This window comes from Bombina bombina, chromosome 4 (genome assembly GCF_027579735.1).
Source record: "Bombina bombina isolate aBomBom1 chromosome 4, aBomBom1.pri, whole genome shotgun sequence".
Classification (NCBI taxonomy): Eukaryota; Metazoa; Chordata; class Amphibia; order Anura; family Bombinatoridae; genus Bombina; species Bombina bombina.
The window spans coordinates 790,227,724-790,251,869 of record NC_069502.1 but is presented as its reverse complement, the minus strand read 5'-3'; the positions used below and the strand labels follow the sequence as shown (position 1 = coordinate 790,251,869).

At 38.1% G+C, this 24,146-nt stretch overlaps 1 protein-coding gene across 3 annotated transcripts in view; it reads left to right on the top strand.

Annotated features, from left to right (window-relative positions):
* Nucleotides 1-24,146, top strand: part of LOC128656976 (gastrula zinc finger protein XlCGF66.1-like) — a 473,235-nt gene that overhangs the window by 126,842 nt on the left and 322,247 nt on the right. The window contains exon 8 of one of the 3 annotated variants that reach the window (XM_053711181.1): nucleotides 6,706-7,216. The exons of the other annotated variants lie outside the window; for them this stretch is intronic. Coding sequence (XP_053567156.1) covers nucleotides 6,706-6,850 — 145 coding nt within the window. The 3' untranslated portion in view covers nucleotides 6,851-7,216. Of the gene's footprint in view, nucleotides 1-6,705; nucleotides 7,217-24,146 lie in introns of those variants that run through there. 3 annotated transcript variants of the gene reach the window in all.

Sequence of the window (24,146 nt, the reverse complement as noted above, 5' to 3'; positions counted from 1 at the left end):
GAAATACTTTTTGCCAGATAGAAGGCAAAAGTAAAGTGGAGAGAACGAGGACCCGTAGAGCAAAATATTAAACAATGCTGTGATGTCACAGTAGGAAGACGGGTCAAACTGGCCCCTGTAACTACCTATGCGACATACACAAAGCCAGGAGAGGAAGTAAAGTGGGACGACCTGATGCACAAGTAAGTTAAGAAGGGGAGAAAACTGCGGGCAATATCCAGCCACACGGGAAACAAAGATTTCAGGAGTGTAAAAAAACTGTCTGTGAAGGTCCTGTTCCAATATTGGATGTTTACTAAATCACATTGGGTCTTTGAAGGGATTTTTATAAAGTATGAACAACCGCAATGAACATCTGAGTGACTGATATAAGATTAGTTTTATCAGAAAAGACTCCAACCCACTTTGATTTTTTATCTTTTTTAAAAGTACATCCCAGATTTTATAAATATTTACTATATTTCCATGTTTTTTATGTTTATAATAGAACTACTGAATTCCATTTGTGGCATATTCTATGTAGAGAAAACTATCAGGGCAGCTATCAACACGAGCAACAGTAAACAGCCATTTTCACAACATTTTTCTGAATGTGGACATACTGTGAAAGACCTATGTTTTATTCTTATAGATTATACGCCCCTTTAAAGGGACAGTCAACACCAGAATTTTTGTTGTTTAAAAAGATAGATAATCCCTTTATTACCCATTCCCCAGTTTTGCTATAACCAACACAGTTATAATAAAACACATTTTAACCTCTTTAATTACCTTGTATCTAAGACTCTGCAAACTGCCCAATATTTCAGTTCTTTTGACAGACTTGCATATTAGCCAATGCAAACTCCTAGGTAACTTCACACGTGCGTGAGCTCAAATACCAAAAGAGGCAAAGCAAAATTGGTGATAAAGTAAATTGGAATTTTGTTTAAAATTTACATGCCCTATTTGAATCATGAAAGTTTATTTTGGACTTGACTGTCCCATTTAAAGGCACTGTGTATTGTTAAAATTAGTTTCCCCGTAATGTGTTTCCAATGATTTGTTTCTACGCAGCTACAGAGTTTTAAAAATGTATGATACATTGTTTATTTAGGTTTATTTTTGTATATGAAATAGTTGATTCTGTTATTTGAACCTACAACCCAATACAGGGCCTAGATTACGAGTGATGCACTAACTTTTGCGTGCAAGCGAAAAGGGGTATATAATTTTGGCTCTTTGCGGCATCGGAAGTCTGTCTAATTATTTACACAAAGTCCTTATCTTTTTTTTACAGTTTACTCAAAAGCCTATTCGTAGAGGAGAAAATAGAAAATGAACATTGTAGTATGTCTCTGTCACAGCCCACCACTATGAGCATTTATTTTTGTCTAACCTTCTTGTTTACATAGATTTATTTGTAACCATTACTTAAGTACAGGCTTTCAAATAACAAAATAAAGGTAAAGGATATGTAAACAATTAAATACTCTCCAGCAAGTGAACGGATTGCTGAGAACACATTAAAGGGGAGAAAATATTAGAGTACACTGTCCCTTGAAAAGTTTTCTGTGAGTGATCCCCTTCACTACCAGGGCTTTCAGAGAAAAAACTTGGCCAAAATACCTAGAGAAATTTTTTTCATTTCTGCTATCACTCCATTTAAACAGAGAGACTTTTTTTTTTTACCTGTCAAAACTATATATATATTGTTCTTATTGTTAGTTTGTATGTCTGAAGAAGGGGCTAATCCCCCGAAAAACGTTCACATATTGGAATTAAAAACTTCTGAAAAGTCCTGGCGAGTGCACTCTTCATTATTTTCTATATATATATTAAGTAGACAACCTAAGGTATTAATCTAGGCCCATTTTGTATATTTCATGCCACCATTTTCACTGCCAAATGTGATCAAAATAAAAAAACAATTCACAAACTTTGGGTTCCTCACTGAAATTATTCACATACTGCTTGTGCAATCATGGCACAAATGGTTTGTAACAGCTTCTCTGAGATCCCCCTTTGTTCAGAATAGCAGCCATTTATGACTTTGCCATTGCTTTTTGGTAATTAGATGGCCTCTAATTGCAGCTGTGCACCACACGTCTATTATACCAGCAGTGAAGAGTTATTTAGGTAGCGTGTAAGGTTATTTTAGCTTTAGTGTAGAGATTACCCTCCATCTGATACTTCCCACCCCCTGATGCCTACCTGATCCTCTCAAACAGTTCTCTTCCCATCCCCCACCCCCTGGTCACCCCAATCTTAAGTACTGGTAGAACAGTCTGCCAATAAAAAAAACTAAGGCGTTCTTTTTTTTTTATTATTATTATTATTATTTTTTCTGCAGGGTAGGATCCCTCCTAACCCTCCAACCTCCCTGATCCTTCCAAAAAAGCTCTCTAATCCTCCTCTGAAATTGTCCGCCATCTTAGGTACTGGCAGCTGTCTGCCAGTACCTATAAAAATTTGGGGGTTTGTTTGGACATTTTATTTTAAAAATATTTTCTGTAATGTAGTGGCTCCCCAACTACCCCCCCTCCCCGTGATCATTGTTTAGGGCCCCCCCACACCCCAAAAGCCTTTTCTGTAGTGTAGCTGCCCCATCTATAATGCATAATACAAAGTCAATGCAGATACTTACTCTGAATTTCAAATCAGTAGCAACCCCTTGTATTGACAGTCGTTAGCCAAATGTATATACGTATATGCTATGAACCTCTTGAACATGCTCAGTAGGAAGTAGTGCCTCAAAAAGTGTGCATATATGTTCTGCTGATACGGCATTAGAGTAATACAGCTTTACACAAATGGTGCTGAGACCCTCTTTGCATCTGTTAGTGATAATGTGATATAACAGTGGAATTCTTTTACCACTGTTATACTAAGGCATACGTGAAGTTACAAGTAACATTCACTTTTAGATTCAAGCTGGAGTATAAGATTGACAACCCTGCTTATGATTTATTTAAGCCCCAACCCCTATATTTAAGCTATACTACCCACTACATGTGACCGCTAGCAGAGCGATGTGGCATTTCAGCTACACATAGCAATAATATGTCAATTCTTAAAGAGATAGTAAAGTCAAAATTAAACTTACATAGATGGGAAAGAACATATCATTGTAAACCAATTACTTCTGTTATCAATTTTGCTTAGTTGTCTGGTATCTTTTGTTAAAGAGTAATTCTAGGTAAGCTCAGGAGCGTGCACGTCTCTTCAGCCCATCTGGCAGCAATGTTTGCAGCATAGTTTATAGCATATGTTATACATTAGTCCAAACATACTGTATAGATTTACTCTTTCATAAAGGATTGCTAAGACAACAAAGTACATTTGATACTAGAAGCAAATTGGAAAGTTGTTTAAAATGGCATGTTCTATATGAATCATGAAAGTTTAATTTTGACTTTACTGTCATTTTAAGGATATGTAATCCCCACTGCATCTGTGTGATAATGTGACATTGGTAGTAAATTACCAGTGTCATACTAAGGGGTATGTTAATTTTAAGTTACGTTAATTTTTTAGAGGCAAACTGCAGCATGAGATTGACAATCCTACTGATGTAAACACTGTGCTTATAATGTAATTAAACCAACATGAAACTCAAAAAGATCTTTCTTGATTTAGACAGGATATACCACTTTAAACAACTTTCCAATTTACTTCTATTATCTAATTTGCTTAGTTTTCTTAATATCTTTTGTTGAAAACCCATACTTAGGTTGGCTCTTAAGCTGGGAGTTAGCTGCTGATTGGTGGGCTGCTCATATATCCTCTTGTCATTTGCTTACTGATGTGTTCAGCTAGCTATTCGGTATAAAAGTGTATATTAATTGGGCACTAACAAAGCTTAAGATACTAATATTCATTGATCACAGAAAAATATATATTTATTTTTGCTCTTGATTACAATGCGTATTAATAGCAGCCTAATTGACCTGGGACGTCTCCCTATGGTCTAGGATACGATTAATAAATATTTAAAACAAACAATAAAACCATACACCTTGTGTATGAATGTGAGTAATTGTATTACCACTTCACAGTGTTCCTAAAACAACATTCTCAAAATGCATCCTCCTATGGAACCATACATATGTGATTCAGAATACAAAATTTCTTAGGTCTAAATGAATATTTAATACCACCTTGATGTGTCTAACAAGTACAGCTTTTTAAGCAAAATATAAGGATATAAGTGTCCCGGTTATTGTAACAGTGGTGAGTTAATAAGTTCTCTTAGATCTCCGTTTCTATGTGGATTTACTCAAGTGTGCTACAAAATACTTTACTTCATGTAGGGGCTTCTGTCACAGTGAATCCTGTGGAGGGGATACTTGACGTCCTGTTGTGCCTCTAACAAACAGGTTAGCTTGCTTACCCTCCTCGCAGTGTTACCTAATCACAGCTTGCTCCCATGTGATCGTGTTATTACGTCACAAGTTGTAACGTTTTTTTTTAAATATGGTCGGATTCGTCGCTGATACAGGAACACTGGTGATTCAATTGATGATATTGCAACTTGCACTTAGTGCTATATAGCACGCAAGTTAGGAATGCTCGTCAGTAGATGCAATAGGATGACCGGTGAATCTTGAAAAAGCCCATAATACAGTGAAACGCATTGAAGATTAAAGGTAGTTATATTCACAGAGGGTGAGGTATATCCCACCAAGGATCTTATAACCCGGGTTATACAACTATCGTCATCATTCGAACTTGCAATCTACTATCTTTTACTTGCGTACTATATTGCACTAGGAGCAAGTATACAGAATCAACTCGAATTCACCTGTCATCCTATTGCATCTACTGAGGAGCATTCCTAACTTGTGTGCTATATAGCACTAAGTGCAAGTTGCGATATTTGGTAGCACACTTTGAGTTAAATCCACATAGAACGGAGATCTAAGAGAATTTATTAACTCACCACTGTTACATAGTAACCGGGACACTTATATCTGCTTTAAAAGCTTGTCTTAAAAAGCTTGTACTGTTAGACACATCAAGGTGGTAATAATATTCATTTAGACCTAAGAAATGTTGTATTCTGAATCACATATGTATGTTCCATAGGAGGATGCATTTTGAGAATGTTGTTTTAAGGAATACTGTGAAGTGGTAATACAATTACTCACATTCATACACCAAGGTGTATGTATTTATTGTTTGTTTTAAATATTTATTAATTCGTATCCTAGACCATAGGGAGACGTCCCAGGTCAGATTAGGCTGCTATTAATACGCATAGTAATCAAGAGCAAAATAAATATATATTTTTTCTGTGATCAATGAATATCAGTATCTTAAGCTTTGTTCAGCTCCCTCTTAAAGGGACAATAAACCCCAAATTGTTTCTTTCACTAATTCAGGTAAAGCATGCAATTTTAAGCAACTTTCTAATTTATCTTCCTATTAAAAGTTTTTCTTCGTTCTCTTGCTACCTTTATTTAAAAAGCAGGAATTTGATGCATAGGAGCCGGCCCATTTGTGGGTTGAGAACCTGGGTTATGCTTGCTTATTGGTGGGTAAATGTAAGCCTCCAATAAGCAAGCGCTATCTATGGTGCTGAACCTAAAATGGGCTGGCTGCTGAGATTTACATTCCTGCTTTTTAAAATAAAGATAGCAAGAGACCAAGATAATAGTTGATAATAGGAGTAAATTAGGAAAGTTGATTAAAAATGTAATGCTCTATTTGAATCATGAAAGAAAAAAATTGGGTTCAGTGTCCCTTTAACTTGTGTCTCCTTTCCTTTGAAGTACTCTTTTAATTTCAGTAGCCTTTGAAATTTCATTTAAATCTATATACAAAGTGAAGTTATCCGAATAGGCAGTAGGAACAAATGATAGGCCTTTTATTCAGTAACCTCAATTCGCACTCTGTGAGTGTTCAGCTACTGATGTTGATGACCAGATCTGATCATTCAGTTTACCTCGTGGGTAGGGGGGGGTCTCTTGGGCCTTGTGTACCTCTTCTTGACCCCTTGAAAAACCTGTTTTTTGGGAAGGTGTTGTGGAGTGTGAGGATATTGGTATAGCAGGATTCTCATTATCTGATCCTGAACTACTGTCGACTGTGGTTAAATTATGTCTCGTATAATACATTTTTCTACTTTGCTTATATATAAATATATATATATATATATATATATATATATATATATATATATATATATATATATATATATATATATATATATACTATATATATATATATATATTCATAACTACACAAAAATAGTAAAATCTCAAATTTTTTCATTGCCATTCTCTCAGTCAGCTAAGACCAAACATGTATAGAGTTATTAATTCTAATTAATTATAATCTCTGCATTTGCATTATGTATCTCATGTTCTAAAATGGTGCTATAGGTCAAGATATGAAAATATGTTTTAAAACATCTTACATTATTTTGCTCTTCCATGGATTGTGTTTAACCAAAGTAAGCATTTGCACATCTTACCAGAGTTCTCTGGTTGACTTTGTATCTTCACCATAACTTAAATGATTATTTATGTTGCCCTGGAAATAGGTTTCACTAAGGAGCAAATCAAACCTATCCTCTGCTGAATGGAATTATCGACTTCAAAACAGTAGGAGTCCCTTTGTAAGTAAACACTTATTCAGACCAGTCACAATGATCTACAAATTAAATAATTGTGTCATTATTAATAACATAACTCCCATTGTATTTCGTAATCAACAGGGTGAATTCACAATCAGCAATAAATCTAGTCATGATCAAGAGTGCTTATGTTTCTTTCAATCGTCTTCAAAATCAAAGAAGCCGCATGGCCCAATGTTCATATTGTGGGAAATGTTTTTACCAGGAAATCAAATCTTAAAACTCATCTGAAAATTCATACTGGAGAGAAAACCATATTCATGCTCTGAATGTCCCAAAGGCTTTATCCGAAAATCACAACTTATTGAGCATCAGAAAGTTCATACAGATGGGGAAAACATTTTTATGTTCTGAATGTGGGAAATGCTTTATCCAGTATTCACAACTTATTGAGCATCAGAAAGTTCATAGAAGCCGCATGGCCAATGTTCATATTGTGGGAAATGTTTTACCAGGAAATCAAATCTTAAAACTCCATCTGAAAATTCATACTGGAGAGAAAGCATTTTCATGCTCTGAATGTGGCAAAGGCTTTATCCGAAAATCACAACTTATTGAGCATCAGAGAGTTCATACAGATGAGAAAGCATTTTCATGTTCTGAATGTGGCAATTGCTTTTCCTCCCAGAAATCAGATCTTATTGAACATCAGAAAGTTTCATACAGGTGAGAAGAAACCATTTCCATGTTCTGAATGTGGCAATTGCTTTATCCAGAAATCACATCTTACTGAGCATCAGAAGATTCATACAGGTGAGAAAGCATTTTACGTGTTCTGAATGTGGTAAATGTATTACTCTGAAATCAAATTTTATTAAACATCAGAAAATTCATACAGAAGATAATGCATTTCCATGTTCTGTATGTGGGAAAAGGTTTAACTGGAAATCAAAGCTTATAACCCATCTAAAAAGTCATAGTGGAGAGAGAGAATTTTCATGCTCTGAATGTGGGAAATGTTTTATCCGGAAATCACATCTTATGGAGCACCAGAAAATACATACAGGTGAGAAAGCATTTTTTGTGTTCTGTATGTGGTAAATGTTTTTACTCTGAAATCAAATCTTAGGAAACACCAAGAAAATTCACACAGGAAAGAAAGCATGTCCATGATCTATATGTGGGAAATCAATTCAAATACTAATTTTGGAGAGAAAGTATGTTAATGTTCTGAATGTGGGAAATCAGATCTTAAAGAGACTTTAAAACAGTTTGAGATTGTAATATGAAGTGTTACTTATGTGTTTTAAAACTAATACAGTTTTATTATTTTTTTTCCCTATTTAAGTAAAGTAATTGGTACTATGTTGAAAATTTTCTTTCTCTTTGCTCTTCATACTGAGGATAATTAGGACAGTTAGTGCATACAATATCAGTGTGGAATACAGAGACTTTAAACCCTGTTAGTTATTTTAACATTGCACACAACATTTGCACACTTTAGCTGTCCTTATTTGTCCTCAGAAATTTAATACGGTTAAGAGAAACTTAGGTTTCAAAACACAATTTCAGCCATTGCTTTTTTAGAAAAAAAAATGGAAACTTAAGCTTTATGCTTATTTCTTCAGCATTTTAACATTTATATATATTTTCCTTTCAATTGATAGTAAGAGTTCACGCAAATCATCACTTGTGGGACAATTTCCTGTGGACTGTTTTTCTCACCGTTCCACTCACCCTAGAAGTTGTATATAACCTGGAGAATATTTTGGCATAGTTAATTTCTCCCCATCTATTTGCTTTACTTATGGCCAATCTAATACAGCTGAAGTGTTGTCTGGAGTTGAGAGGCAGCTCTGCTGATTATACAAGCCCCTCATATTATGCTTATGTTGCAGACCTGTGTCAGTGTTTACCCTTTCTCAGCTGTTGGTTTCATGTGTTTTGCATATTGCTAATTCTTGAGGGGGTGTGTCTGTGTTATGTACCTCTCAGGAGACAAGGGGTTGGATGCTCCACAACGTTGACCCTCAGAGCTCTTCTGGGCTGTCTCTCTTAAATAATATAATGCAGTCTGCTGTGGCTGAACTGATGGCTGCTAATGCCTCCCCAGCTAAAGTGCTTACAGTGGAGGTTACCTCTCCTTATTAGCATTTCTCCCCTGGGTACCACTATATACATTAATTTGCTATAATTACACTAAATATAAAGAAGGGAAAGGCACCATGTTGAGCAAAAAAGCTACTCCTTGGGTGGTAACTAGCCCATTAGAACAAGCTATTATGCTATTGTTCCCAGGTTGAGATCTTCTTATTTTTAATTTATGCAAAGTTAGTTTTTAACTGTTTCCTCTACTGATGAGTCATTTATTATTGAGTTCTTTTAAAACCCTACATATAATAGTTGATTAAGATGTGTCCCTTTAATTTCAGGTTGGTGCATATACATGCATTATTGAAGGAAGTGTTAGGCACCTTGGAGGTGGATGAACTCAAAAATCCTCTTAAGGCTAATCCTTCTAGATTAATAATAAGGAAATATTCTTAAATACTGTTCTTAAATAGCCTTTTACCTTCCCTATACCTGAATCAGTGTCTGAGGAGTAGAAGAAGCTAGGAGTACCCTCTGTTCATTCCACCAAGTTTAAGGCTATGTCTCCTTTCCCATCTTATTATCCGGGGGTCTGGGAGACATCCTTAAAATGGACAATGCCAACTCCAGACTAATTTTTCCATAGTCACTCCTTTCAGCTGGCAGGCTTTCTATTTTGCCCTACTGTTTGCATGGCAGTGGCCATGTCTGTTTGGTGTGATAATGTTTTTGAGGTTGTGACTGGAAGAAACACAGGATCAAGTGGAGTTGATTAACGTGAATGATTTACATAAATGAGAAAAAAAAAGTCTGTTTTAGATGGACTTTTCTTATGATCTTGGTCTGTGGACATTATATATAAATGCAGATCTCTGCCCTTCCTAGGTAAAATCTTTTTGGGCTTGTCCTGGATGCTATTATATCCACAGTTACTGGGGCAAAGGGAGATTTCTTGCCACAGGATAAGAAATATATAGGCATGGACAGGGCTGTGGGATGGTTTAATTCCTTTTGGCACACTAGATCACAAAAATTATCTTCTTTCTTTTAAGCTACTACATGACCGATATTCACAAAGAGATGTTCAGTATATAAACCATAAACACTACAATATGTGGCGTGTGTTTATATATATATATATATATATATATATATATATATATATATATATATTGAATCAAATAGCATTGAATGCAACGTATTCCCCAGCAACCAATTGCAGCTAACTGGTTAAGGACAATTTAATGATCAAATAAACAAAACTGTCTTGATTCATCAAGCATGAAGACATGCTCCTTCTGGTCTAAGACAAAACAGGCCAAAAAGTGCACTTGAAAGTCAGCATTAAACTATGTCCCCTTGTTAGCATTCTCATCATCTGGGGTGCAGATTTTTTGGGAGGTTTGGCACATTTCATTTGAGACTCCAGGGTCCTTGAACTAGTATCTCTTGGATACAGAATTAATCTCTCTTGTGTGTCTCCGGACTCGATTAAGGCTTGGTCCTTAATCTCTTGAGTCTCAGATCTACTAGTGAAGGAGTTTTTTTTTTTCTGTTTCCATGGAATAACAGGGTCAGGGTTTTACTCAAACCTGTTTGAGCAATACAGCATCTTTATTAACTGCCTACAGAAAGAGAAGCGCTCCACCAGGAATGAACAACAGCTTGTTCTATGGTGAGTAACCACCTAGGAGCAGCCTCTTTTAACCCTTTGGTGCTTTACAAAGAGGAGAACTTTCCTGAAGTATATCAGTCTGATCCCGCTGAGTAAGGGCAGTCCAGCCCTGCCCCGAAAGACCAGGCAATCTTCCTCATAACAAGGTACATGACAACCCCAGATGATTTTTATGGCCTTCATTGGGCCTCATCAGTGAAATGCAGCCATATTCCTCTAAGCACACTGGGCAAGGAGTTTGCATCTTGCTTTCTCCATCACCCGTAGGAAGACTTCCCCAGGGTCATAATACAAACAGAAAGAAGCTCTCTCTAGGAATAAACAGCTCAGTTTCTTGGTCTATGGCATGTTACCACCTTGGAGCAGCCTCTTTTAGCCCAATTGTGCTTTACACAGAGAACTTTCCTGAAGTATATCAGTCTGATCCCGTCTAGTAACGTCAGTCCAGCCCCGAGATACCAGGCAATCCTTTATTAGCTCCAATGGATTTTGCATAATGCACTGTACAAAAAAGTTAACCTCTGTAGGTTTTAGCCCTAAACAGTTTTGTCCATGTTTTAACATCCTCATTCAATAATGACAAATAAATGTGGCAAAATGTTGACCTCACAAACAATCTCCAGTCTGAGTGACACAGTAACATACCATAAAAGCATGGTATATGAGGTTGAAAGAAAACCAAAGTTAATCAAGTTCAACCTATACAGATCCTTTCTGATTTACAATAAAGTAGCTGCCAATTGAACTTAAAATAATAAAATTAGAAGCCAACCCATTTAACACAATCAATAATATTATAGCAAGAAATGTATTTAAGCCATTTTTAAATTATTTACGGATTTGGCATTCACTACCTCCTTAGGCAAGGTGTTCCACAATTTGATTGCTCTTACAATGAAAAAAACATTTATATTGCTGGAGATAAACTCTCCTTTCCTTTAGCCTAAAAGTGTAACCTCATATCACAAACAATTGCCTTGAAATATTCAGCTCTTCCATTCCATCACTAAGTATACAAAATCCAGCTATTAATACAGTATTCTTACTTCACACCTCTGATTTAATTTAGGATAGGATGGATCCGGCGAAAGGTCAGTTTAAGAATAGGAAGGAGTGATCTCTATGTAACGCCAAATCCACTTCTTTCAGTGCACACATCAGCAGGAGGCTGTTCTCTGCTTCCTGTTTTTGCTGCACATCCACCAGCTCTAGGGTCATTAGAGTTTTGGAGAATTTGAAAAAAATACATCTACATACAGCTAGTAATTATTTACTGTGTAATGTCTCTTTAAGAACCCACAGCTTTTCATTAAATGCTTATTTACATCACTTAATAAGGTAGTGTGTGTGAAATACGTATGATGACATGCTTTCATGTGCTGTGACTCTGCTGTAATACTGTTTTTATGAAATTGAAAATAAAGCCTGAAGTTTTATATATTGAGTCAGTGTTGGATATATTCTTAAATGAGTTTTGTATATCATATATACTCTGCACCTCACAACCTGTCTATTAAAGTGGTGCTGATGTTTGCTAAATGTTCTCTGCTGAATCTTGGTCCATTTAGAGAGACGCTGTAGTTATTTTAAAAAGCAGAACTGATTAAATGTTTACTATGTGTATGATATTAGTTTAATTTACTTGTATTATATGGTTTGAGCTATTTTTCATATATTTACCTATTTTATTTTTTTACTGTTTCCACTGCCTTCCAAACACAAACTCAGCAGTGTCATTGTGGATGTCTATATACTGAAGAATTAAAAGCTAACATACCCTGGGTCATGACATGGTTAATGTTCCCTTCTTAAAGGGACAGTCTACTCCAGAATTTTTATTGTTTAAAAAGATAATCCATTTATTACCCATTCCCCAGTTTTGCATAACCAACACGGTGATTACCTTGTATTGCCCCCTTATTTCAGTTCTTTTGAGACTTGTATTATAGCCAATCAGTGCCCTCTTATAAGTAACTACACGGGCGTGATTACAATGTTATCTATAAGTCACACATTAACACCCTCTAGCTGTGAAAAACTGTCAAATGTATTCAGATAAGAGGCGGCCATCAAGGGCTTGGAAATTAGCATATGAGCCTACCTAATTCAGCTTTCAACTAAGAATACCAAGTGAACAAAGCAAATTTGATGATAACGGTAAATTAGAAAGTTGTTTAAAATGACATGCCCTAGCTGAATCATGAAAGTTTAATTTTGACTAGACTGTCCCTTTAATTTATAAATACCTATGTAAGTGTTTTCTACCAGACAGACATCCCGCCTAAGGATGGGTTATGTAAAGGAGAAGTAACTGTGTAGGGTGAAGCCATGTGATATTTAAGATTAGAAAGTCGTTGGTCATTTACGGGGTATGTGGTAATATATTGTAACCTTGTATTACTTTTCTATAAATGTATACGTAATGATATGTAGTGTAATTCTGTTAAGGTATATAAAGCCTGTTTTGTCATGTGATTTTTCAGATGTGTCTATTTTATAAGGAGAACAGCATATTCCCTGATTAATTTGTAAATAAACTCTGCAACATCTTTCTCATGATGGCGTTGTTTCCTTCTTTGGTGAAAAATACAACAGCATACACACATATGCCTGTGTAAGGTAATAAGTAAATGACCTGATTTGTAATCAGAAACCATATATGCAGCAAGTAGTAATCGGGACAGCAGTAGAATAATTAATGAACAGGACAGAGGTCGGAAGCAAAAGATCAGTCTGAAACCATGCATCAAAGCAGAAGGATAAGGCAGGAGGAAAGGGCAGTGCACCAATACAAAGTTGATAAATCAATCCTCAGGTTGCAAATCTTAACAGAAAGGTCAGACAGGTAGGGTAATCCAAAAACTTTGCCAGGGTCAAGATCAAAGTAACAAGCCAGGAACAAGAAAGCTTTAGTCTTCATGCCAAATAACCAAGCACTCAATTGGAGCCAGAGGTGACATTTTAACACCTTCCATTCAGGCTTGGTCCAGGAACAAGTTCAGAGTCACTTCTGACAGAAAAATATAAAAAGTGCTAAAGTTCACCCACTTGTTCTATCGAGAACTCCAATACATCAAAAACTCCAATCTGACATCACTTCCGGTGATTCCATACATCTTATTGGTTCGTGTCTCAGTGAGTGACAGGATTCACGACCAATCAGATGGGCACTGTAATCGCCTATCTTCACTATCTATTTCTCTTGCAAGGTGTATCCAGTCCACGGATTCATCCTTTACTTGTGGGATATTCTCATTCCCTACAGGAAGTAGCAAAGAGAGCACACAGCAAAGCTGTCCATATAGCTCCACCCCCCAGTCATTCTCTTTGCTGGCTCTAAGCACTAGGGTCTCGGGATTGTAAAGTGAATGTGGTGTTAGAATTTTCACAAAGGTGCTAGGGTCCCTCCTGGCGGTTCTAACCGCGGGGCATAGCAGTGGCGCCTTACCTAGACGACATCTTAATTCAGTCTCACACGGAGATTGTATTGGCCTTTCTGAGGTCTCACGGGTGGAAGGTGAACATCAAAAAAGAGTTCTCCCTCCCCCCTCACAAGAGTTCCATTCCTAGGAACCCTGATAGACTCGGTAGAAATGAAAATATTTCTGACGGAGGTCAGAAAGCTAAAACTCTTAACTACTTGCTGAGCTCTTTATTCCATTCCTCGGCCATCTGTGGCTCAGTGCATGGAGACAATCGGACTAATGGTTGCAGCAATGGACATAGTCCCTTTTGCTCGGATACACCTCAGACCACTGCAACTATGCATGCTCAAACAGTGGAATGGGGATTATGCAGATTTGTCTCCTCAAATTCAGTTGGACCAGGAGACCAGAGATTCTCTTCTCTGGTGGTTGTCTCAGGATCACCTGTCTCAAGGAATATGTTTCCGCAGGCCAGAGTGGATCATTGCAACGACCAACGCCAGTCTATTAGGCTGGGGTGCGGTCTGGGACTCCCTGAAAGCTCAGGGCTTATGGTCTCGGGAAGAAACTCTTCTCCCGATAAACATTCTGGAACTGAGGGCGATATTCAACGCTCACAAGGGTTCCCTAGCGATGACGGAAGTAACCAAAATAATCAGGTGGGCGGAGGATCACTCCTGCCATCTCTCAGCAATTCACATCCCAGGAGTAGACAACTGGGAGGCGGATTTTCTAAGTCGTCAGACATTTCACCCGGGGGAGTGGGAACTCCACCCGGAGGTATTTGCCCAGCTGACTCAGCTATGGGGCACCTCAGAGTTGGATCTGATGGCGTCCCGTCAGAACACCAAACTTCCTATCTACGGGTCCAGGTCCCGGGATCCCAAGGCGGTATTGATAGATGCTCTAGCAGCGCCTTGGTCCTTCAATCTGGCTTGTTTTTCCACCGTTTCCTCTCCTCCCGCGTCTGGTTGCCAGAATCAAGCAGGAGAAGGCTTCGGTGATTCTGATAGCGCCTGCGTGGCCACGCAGGACTTGGTATGCAGACCTAGTGGACATGTCATCTGTCCCACCATGGACACTGCCAATGAGGCAGGATCTTCTAATACCGGGTTCGTTCAAGCATCCAAATTTAGTTTAGGATTCCCAGGATATTGTCCTTTCTCCAAGAAGGATTGGAGAAAGGATTGTCAGTTAGTTCCTTAAAAAGGACAAATATCTGCTTTGTCTATCCTGTTACACAAGCGTCTGGCAGAGGTACCAGACGTTCAACCGTTTGCTCAGGCTTTAGTCAGAATCAAGCCTGTCTATAAACCTGTGGCTCCGCCATGGAGTTTGAATCTAGTTCTTTCAGTTCTTCAAGGGGTTCCGTTTGAACCTTTACATTCCATAGACATTAAGTTGTTATCTTGGAAAGTTTTGTTTTTGATAGTTATCTCTTCTGCTCGAAGAGTTTCAGAATTATCTGCCTTACAGTGTGATTCACCTTACCTAGTGTTCCACGCAGATAAGGTAGTTTTGCGTATCAAGCCTGGTTTTCTTCCTAAAGTTGTTTCTAACGAGAATATTAACCAGGAAATAGTTGTTCCTTCTCTGTGTCCTAATCCATCTTCGAAGAAGGAACGTCTATTACACAATCTTGATGTAGTTCGTGCTTTAAAGTTCTATTTACAAGAAACTAAGGATTTCAGACAAACATCTTCCTTGTTTGTTATCTATTCTGGTTAGAGGAGAGGTCAGAAAGCGACTGCTACCTCTCTTTCCTTTTGGCTGAAAAGCATCATCCGTTTGGCCTATGAGACTGCTGGCCAGAGCAGTGGCTTCCACATGGGCTTTCAAAAATGAGGCTTCGGTTGAACAGATTTGTAAGGCAGCGACTTGGTCTTCACTGCATACTTTTGCCAAATTTTACAAATTCGATGCTTTTGCTTCTTCGGAGGCTATTTTTGGGTGAAAGGTTTTACAAGCAGTGGTGCCTTCCGTTTAAGGTACCTGTCTTGTTCCCTCCCTTCATCCGTGTCCTAAAGCTTTGGTATTGGTATCCCACAAGTAAAGGATGAATCCGTGGACTGGATACACCTTGCAAGAGAAAACAGAATTTATGCTTACCTGATAAATTACTTTCTCTTGCGGTGTATCCAGTCCACGGCCCGCCCTGGCATTTAAGTCAGGTAAAACATTTTTTGTTTAAACTACAGTCACCACTGCACCCTATGGTTTCTCCTTTTTCTTCCTAACCTTTGGTCGAATGACTGGGGGGTGGATCTAGAGGGGGAGCTATATGGACAGCTTTGCTGTGTGCTCTCTTTGCTACTTCCTGTAGGGAATGAGAATATCCCACAAGTAAAGGATGAATCCGTGGACTGGATACACCGCAAGAGAAAGTAATTTATCAGGTAAGCATAAATTCTGTTTTTGCCTCTGTCTGGGGGGTTCAAGGGGGACGAAGGTTTACTTGGGGTGTATGCCGGAGGATCGGCAGTGCACCCCCCAAGACAGGAAAAACAGATAGTGAAATTAGAAGAGTCACCGGAAGTGACATCAGATTGGAGTTTGAGGAATTGGAGTTCTCGACAGAACACACTCATTCATACCAAAGCATCAGAAGAGCAGACAGCACACTCCTAGATACTAGCCGTGATAAGTCAAAGCTCTCTTATCACTGTCCGACCCTTCACAGCAGCAGCAGCTCCACCAGTTCTACACAGAAGACAGGGTCGGGTATGCATAGCGTAGCTCCTGCCACGTATCAACACCTGACTGCCTGTACCTGCTGATCATGCACACATTGCAGTTGGGAAATTGGTGACAGTAGCACAGCAATTTTTGCACATGGACAACGGTTGTACAGCAGAGCGGTGTAATGAAAACAACTGGACTGCTCAATTATTTGCTAGGCAACAAGCAAAACAAGAGGCACAGTGTCCCGATAATAACAGGATCCTGCTTCCATGCTCTTAACTCTCCACATGGCTAAACTGCATGTGGACGCATGTCTTACCAGATCTGTTTATCTCTCCTTATAGGGGCATGAAACCCACATTTTTGGTTTGTGATTTAGATAAAGAATAACATTTTTAAAAACAAAGTCATCATCCACAAGCACTAAAGGTTAGGATTCCGACGGGGCAGTTCCTGAAACTGAAGCATCCTTTGAAAGACAGGCTAGAGAAATGGCTAATAGATTCAAAGAAAGGGAATATTCGAACAGGCAGATAAAGCGTGCATGGGTAAGGGCCAGGAAAAGCTCTAGGCAAGATCTTCTGTTTAAAGAAAAATCTAAGGTTGAAGAAAGTCCAGTAAGGATCATCACTAAATTTAATGATCATTGGGGAAAGATTAGATCTATCCTCAATAAAAAAAACTGGCATATTCTCAAGGCAGATAGTTCCCTTGAAGGAATTGTCTCAGAATATCCTCTATTAACAGCAAAAAGGGCATTAAGCCTGAGAGACAATCTAGTACACAGTGAGTATGAGAGAGGTACCCCCGCAAAAATTGGTTAACAGCTGCACAACCTAGAGTGGGATGCCACCCCTGTGGAAAGTGTGTGTATTGCAGTAGTCTGAAGAAAACTAAGACACTTTTTACGTATGTAAATCATGTATTCAAAATCAATCAATGGATCACTTCCAATACCACAGGGGTGATCTATCTCCTTTACTGCTCGTGCCCCCGTTTCTACGTGGGAAAAAACCACAAGAGAAATAAAAGACAGAATCAGAGAGCATAGAAATGATATTAAAAATGTGAACATTGATAGCCCCATAGGAAGACATTTCCTGGAGAAGCATGCATCAAATATGGATGATGTATCAGTAATTGGCATCAAACATGTTAAGAGTAGAAGAGGGGGCAATATTGATAGAGTGTTACTCCAGAAGGAGGCAAAGTGGATATATGTTTTAAACACACTCCTAGAGGTTTAAATGAAAAAAATGAGTATGCAAGTTTCCTCTAAAACACTCTGTTTAAAAGAGGTCTATGGATCTTCTAATCTATGTATTAACATTTTGAGTTGAATGTGAGTAGTATTGGTAGGGGTTTTTTGTATAGGTAATCCATCAAGGGTTAAAGTTTAAATGCAAAGAATGTAGTTTCTGTATATAAGTGATGTATATATTAGAGTTTAGCATAATTTAAAGGCCATGTTTCAACTTTTAGGCATTGTATATGACTAATTTGCAACATTATGTATGTATAGTTGCAAGGGTGTATGTATGCCTTTAACAAGAATGACACGCTATTTAAGGAAGAAGTGTCATTAAAAGCGGTATCTGACGAAGCTCCGTGCAAAACCCAAAAAGGTGAGGGGGGAAACGTGTCATCAGTCCGCAGTGGAAAACCTCACAGGTGTGAGCAGCAGATGGTTTTGCTGTGTACCGAGTACCTCCAAGTCTCTGCAAAAGTGTTTGGATGCCAAGTCTAGCAAAACACGTGAGCCTGGAAGAAAGTGTCTCACACACAGCATAGTGAGTATCGTGTTCAAACAACTTCAGTTTGCAACGTAGTGCAGTCGGCACTATTACTGGATCCAAAAGCTTCAATCTTTCATTAGCAAGACAAGCCATGCTCTAAAAGGACAGACCGGATTGTTTGGAAAGCAGTGGATCCGTAAGTGTACCCTCTCTGGGATTACCAGTGCAGGACTGTTGCTATTTCATCTAACCGGCTGAGGCATCTGAGCGTGCAGTTGCACTATGTGCTCAGAGTTAAGCCTCATTAACTTTTCCTTTTTTGTGGATCAATCAGGAAAGTAACTTTGAAGGGCGTGCAAAAGCACTAAGTGCCCTCAGTTTATTTAGAGACTGTGTGTCTTTCCGTTGAATGTAACAATATATGAGGAAATGTTTCACTTTACTGTTTATGAAACAATGTTGCTAATTTTTTTGACTTTATTAAGTGCTCCTAGTGAGTAATTTCCAGTGGATTACCACCATGCCTGTGTTCCGCTGTTTCAATTGTAAATAAACAGATTTTTTGTGCAGCCTGGTCACGCTTTGGCTTTTTGTTTACAGTTCAATAAGCCCTTCCTTAATATGGTATATATTTATATATATATATATATATATATATATATATATATATATATATATATATATATATATATATATATATATATATATATATATATATATATTAATATTATTGCCCATTATCCTTTTAAACACCTTGTCATAACAATATGCCTTTAACTTTTTTTTATTAATATTTAAATGAATATTTTTTATCAGATAGTGTTTATATGAGTTTAACTGTATATTTAAATGTATTTATGTAGTGTTTGGTGCACATTTTTTAAAACTCCTTTATGCAAGGTCTTCCGTCACGTTAATAGTTTGAGCGTAAAATGCGTTTGTGCTTTCGCAATCGTGTTTACTTTAAACTGGAAATATTAAACTTTTATGATTCAGATAGGGCATTCAATTTTTAACAACTTTCCAATTTACTTTTATAATCAAATTTGCTTTGTTCTCTAGGTATTCTTCATTTAAAGCTAAACCTAGGTAGGCTCATGATTCAGATACAACATGCAATTTTAAACAATTTTTAAATGATTTGTATTATAATTTTTTTTCATTCTCTTGGAATCTTTTTGTTGAAAAGCAGGGACATATGCTTAAGAGCCAGCCCATTTCTGGACCACTATGTGGCAGCGATTTTGCAAGAATGTTATCCATTTGCAAGAGCACTAGATGGCAGCACTATTTCCTGCCCTATAGTGCTCCAGATGCCTACCTAGGTATTTCTTCAACACAGAATATCATAGGAACGAAGATAATATAATAATAAAAGTAAATTGAAAACTTTTTTTAAATGGTCTGCTCTGTCTGAATCACAAAAGAAAACTTTTGGGTTTCAGATCCCTTTAACACAAGTGCAATATTACATTATCATGGCCGCACTAAGGTTAGCGCGCCACTTGTAATCTAGCCCATAGTTATGTGCAATCTCTGCTGTACAATATGGTTCCATAACAAATCTGGGGTCATGGTGAAAAAGTGTCTCTGTCCAGTAACTTTGTCCCTATTTCAGTGGATGCGCTGCAGATAAATAAGGCAAAGAGATCACTTATATTCCAACAGGAGACGGAGGATCGGAAAGCAGAAAGAAAATGGGAAAGCATAGATTGAAGGCACTAAGGATAGTATGGAAGATACAAAAGTGAGATGATCCAAGCTAAACTCTATTATCGAAGTGATCATGTGCAAATGGTCAGTGCTTTTTAGACCCATTTAAAAAAAATCTTTTTACAGATTCAGTGTTCCCAATATTAACCACATGGTTGTCACAGACATTCCCTTAGTGGGCTAGATTACAAGTGGAGCGATCCCACATTAACTGCGAGATGGAGGCTTTTTGCATTTGTATTATAAGTTGAAAGTAAAAAGTTTGTGAGCGAGCAAACACTTGAGGCGCGCAAAAAGTTGAACTTCGAATATCGCAACCGCCTTAACGTATTCTCCCATAGGGGCCTATCTATCAAGCTCCGTATGGAGCTTGAGGGCCCGTGTATAGACCGCTGCTCTATAACCTGTCCGTCTGCTCTGAGGAGGCAGACAGACATTGCCGCAATTCAACCTGCGAATCTGCAGGGGGCAGCGTTGCACCAGCAGTTCACAAGAGCTGCTGGTGCAATGCTGAATGCGGAGAGCATATTGCTCTCCGCATTCAGCGAGGTCTGTTGGACATGATCCGCAGTGTCGGATCATGTCCTTCAGGCCTTTTTATAAATAGGCCTCATAGACTTTAATGAAGTGGAAATTGAAAAAGACTAACACCATACTCACTCGTTTATTCAAGTGCGCTAAACCCAACACAAATTATGAATATTTAACAAAAAAAGGAAAAAAAGTCCACCGCGAGCAACGTCGGAGGATTGATACATTTTACGCCTTGCTTGTAGCGAATATTGAAATGTACTATTCTATCTGGAGAACTTTTCAGTAAGTTTTTTCCCATGTTACTGCAAGGTGTCCAACGTCACATTTGTCAAGGGAAGTGAATTCAGCACTATATAAAGGCAAACTTTATGAAATTACAAGCGGACAGGTTATAGACAGGTTATAGACCAGCGGTCTTTAGACCGCTGCGTCATAACTTCTGTTTCCGGCAAGCCTGAAGGTTCGCCGGAAACACTGGGCATCAAGCTCCATACGGAGATTGATAAATTGACCCCATAAAATGTATTATTACAGAGGCTGGAAGTTCTTAGTTATTATTGATTCAAAAATTAAGTATGGCCTTTTCTGGACCGGATTCACACACATCAAAATCCAAGAATCCACACTTTTCACACCAGCAGAACGTGGTTCTTGTTGATATGCTACTGGAGTGGACCTATTCGGATGTCGTGCAAAGCAAACATCACATACACATAAAAGGAGTATCTGGCAGTGTATAAGTGATGCTGTGAGTTCCCAGGGTCCAGGAAAAAAAGACGTGGACCAGATCAAGAAGAGGTACATTGATATAAAAAGATTCGCCAAAGCTAAATTGGCAAAGGAAAAAATAAATTCAACTTGTGCAACTGGAGGAGGACCAGCATATGTCTCTGATCTGAATGATTACGAACAGAAGCTGATTCAGCGTTTAGGCCCCAAGGACATCAGCAGGATTACAGACGACTGTGACAGCGACCTGAGAGGTATCATTTTTATTAATTTGATGATGTCTTAACTGTAAAATAGTATATTTTCATGTTTTTCAGCTTCTGGTTACCTTGTACTAGTATATTAGACAATTAAGTCGTTGGTCTACATCTATGAAAAGTCATGCATTTGTGCCACATTTTGGGTTGGTCACATATAGGCCCTATCTGGCATTGATTGTGACGCAGTTTAGATTTTTCACATTCAAACTATATTAAAGGTACATTGTACTCCAGAATTTTATTTATTATGTTGACCTTCTTTTATATTAGTTGTAGGTGTATATCTTATAGCTTCTATTCTTTATTATTGTGCTTGCCTATAAATGCTGGCAAGGGATAATTCATGGAAAAAGTATCCGGTGGAGAAATAGATAACTATTTTTTATTGCAAGGTTTATGTCAAGCGAGGAGTTTTATGCTACAAAAAAGGGTCGGATGTAAGAGCTGCGGACAAGTTCGCTCGCTACTTGTAAATTATTTTATTTTTTTACAGATTTGACTGCTTAGTACATACGATTTTCTATTGGCAAGCAGAAATTAATGCGGAAAAGCTGACTAACACCTCACTGACAGCTTAGTACATGGATCCCTTAGCATAGACTGCTTCAGCCATGATGTCAAAGGCACCACTTTAGACTTTTGACCCTTTCTGGGTCCTAGAAAGGGGACAAACATGCTACAAGTCTGTCTAAAATCTTTAATACAGTACAAAAGAGTTCTTAAAGGATACACTGTAACACTCATAACAATAATCATTCAGCTGGCCTCAACTTGTTAAGTGACAAATGTATATCAAGCCATAAAGTACCAATTCGTCAGTGGAAAATATAGGCAAAAAGTAACGCATATAACGCTCACCCTTTAGAATCCTTATGTGCAACCCATGATCACTTTGCGGGGAGTCCCAATTTTATACAAACATTTTAGCGTTCTGGGAACACTCCACCTGCTACATGGTCGATCCACAATGGCATGTGTCAGACTGGTCCCAGCTATTCCAATGACGTATCATTCACATATAGGAGCAAAGCACCTGTAGGAGGTCAGCTGACTACTTGATCGGCAACAAAGACAGATTACTGGCAATCCACAAAAGCAAAGAAGGGTGTGATCCGTCCATAAAAACATCAAGTTTATTCATCCATTTAAAAATTGTATAGATCCAACATGGAAACTCAAATCAGTGAAAGTGCTGTGTGCCAGAAAGGCTTAACATTTTCAGGCATAAGCTTTAATCATATCCTGACAACCCTGGCACACAGCTTCATATTACATACATAATACAATTCTCATTGGCTAAAATAGTGAACTATAAATTCTAGATTATTTGTAACTCACAGAATACTGTGCTTCTTCCTCTAAAACTGAAATAAATTCAGAGGATTAAAAGACATAGAAACGGACATCCAATTGTCTTTTTTTCTGAAGTTTTACTCCAGGTGGGGAGGAAAATCCAGAGGGGGGCCTCCAGGGTTTAGTACTGGGTCCTGTTATTTCTAATATTTTATTAATAACTTGGCACCAGGATTAAATAGCAACATCTCTACTTTTGCAGATGATACAAAGTTATGTAATGTCATTAGGTCAGAACAGGATAAAATTGTGTTAGGATCTACAAAAAAAATAAAAGAATGGGCAGGTAAATGGAAAATTATATTTAATACTGGAAAATGCAATTTTCTACATTTTGGAAGTAAAAATAAGCAGGGCAACCTATTATTTAAATGGGATTAGATTTAGCATAAAATAGGAGGAAAGGGATTTTCGGAGTACTTATAGATAACAAGCTAAAGAAGGGTGCACAATGCAGGGCAGTGGCTTCTAAGGCTAATAAGATACTAGCATGTATTAAAAGAGTCATTGATGCAAGGGAGGAAAGCATAATTCTGTCACTATATAAATCCTTGGTAAGACCTCACCTTGAGTATGGAGTGCAGTTCTGGGGACCAATCTCAAATAAAGACAAAGTTCAGAGAAGGGCCACCAAACTAATAAGGGGAATGGATAATTTAAGCAATGAGGAGAGGTTAGCCAAACTGGGTCTGTTTTCTCTATAAAAAAGGCGCTTGAGAGGTGACATGATTACTTTATATAAATATATTCAAAGCCCTATATTGATATGCGGGAACTCAGTTTTTTTCCAAGAAAAATGTTTATGGCAAGAGGTCTCAATTTAAGGCTTAAAGAAAAGAGATTTAATCTCCAGCAATGTAAAGGTTTTTTTTGCTGTAAGAGCTATCAAATTGTGGAACTCATTACCTAAGGATCCTATGCATACAAAACAGAGGGCGCTTCATGTGCACATCAGTAATATAGTGACAATCAAATGGTATAGAAACACAGAGTGCTCACACAGTGCGACAGTACTCTGTTGTACTGTTGGGGGCGTTCTGGAGACTCACAGTGCTCCAGCTCACTGGGTCCAGGCTGACAGCTCCCTCCAATTGGAATGGTGAGGCGAATATACTGGTAGGAGTTCGAATAAAGCACCAACGTTTTGATATAGTAAAAACCATGGCCTAGATTTAGAGTTTTGTCGGTAACGACCCGCGTAGCTAACGCTGGCTTTTTTCTGGCCGCACCTTTTAAATAACTCTGGTATTGAGAGTTCACAGAATGGCTGCGTTAGGCTCCAAAAAGGGAGCGTACAGGCATATTTAACGCCACTGCAACTCTCGATACCAGAGTTGCTTACGGACGCGTCCAGCCTCAAAAACGTGCTCGTGCACGATTCCCCCATAG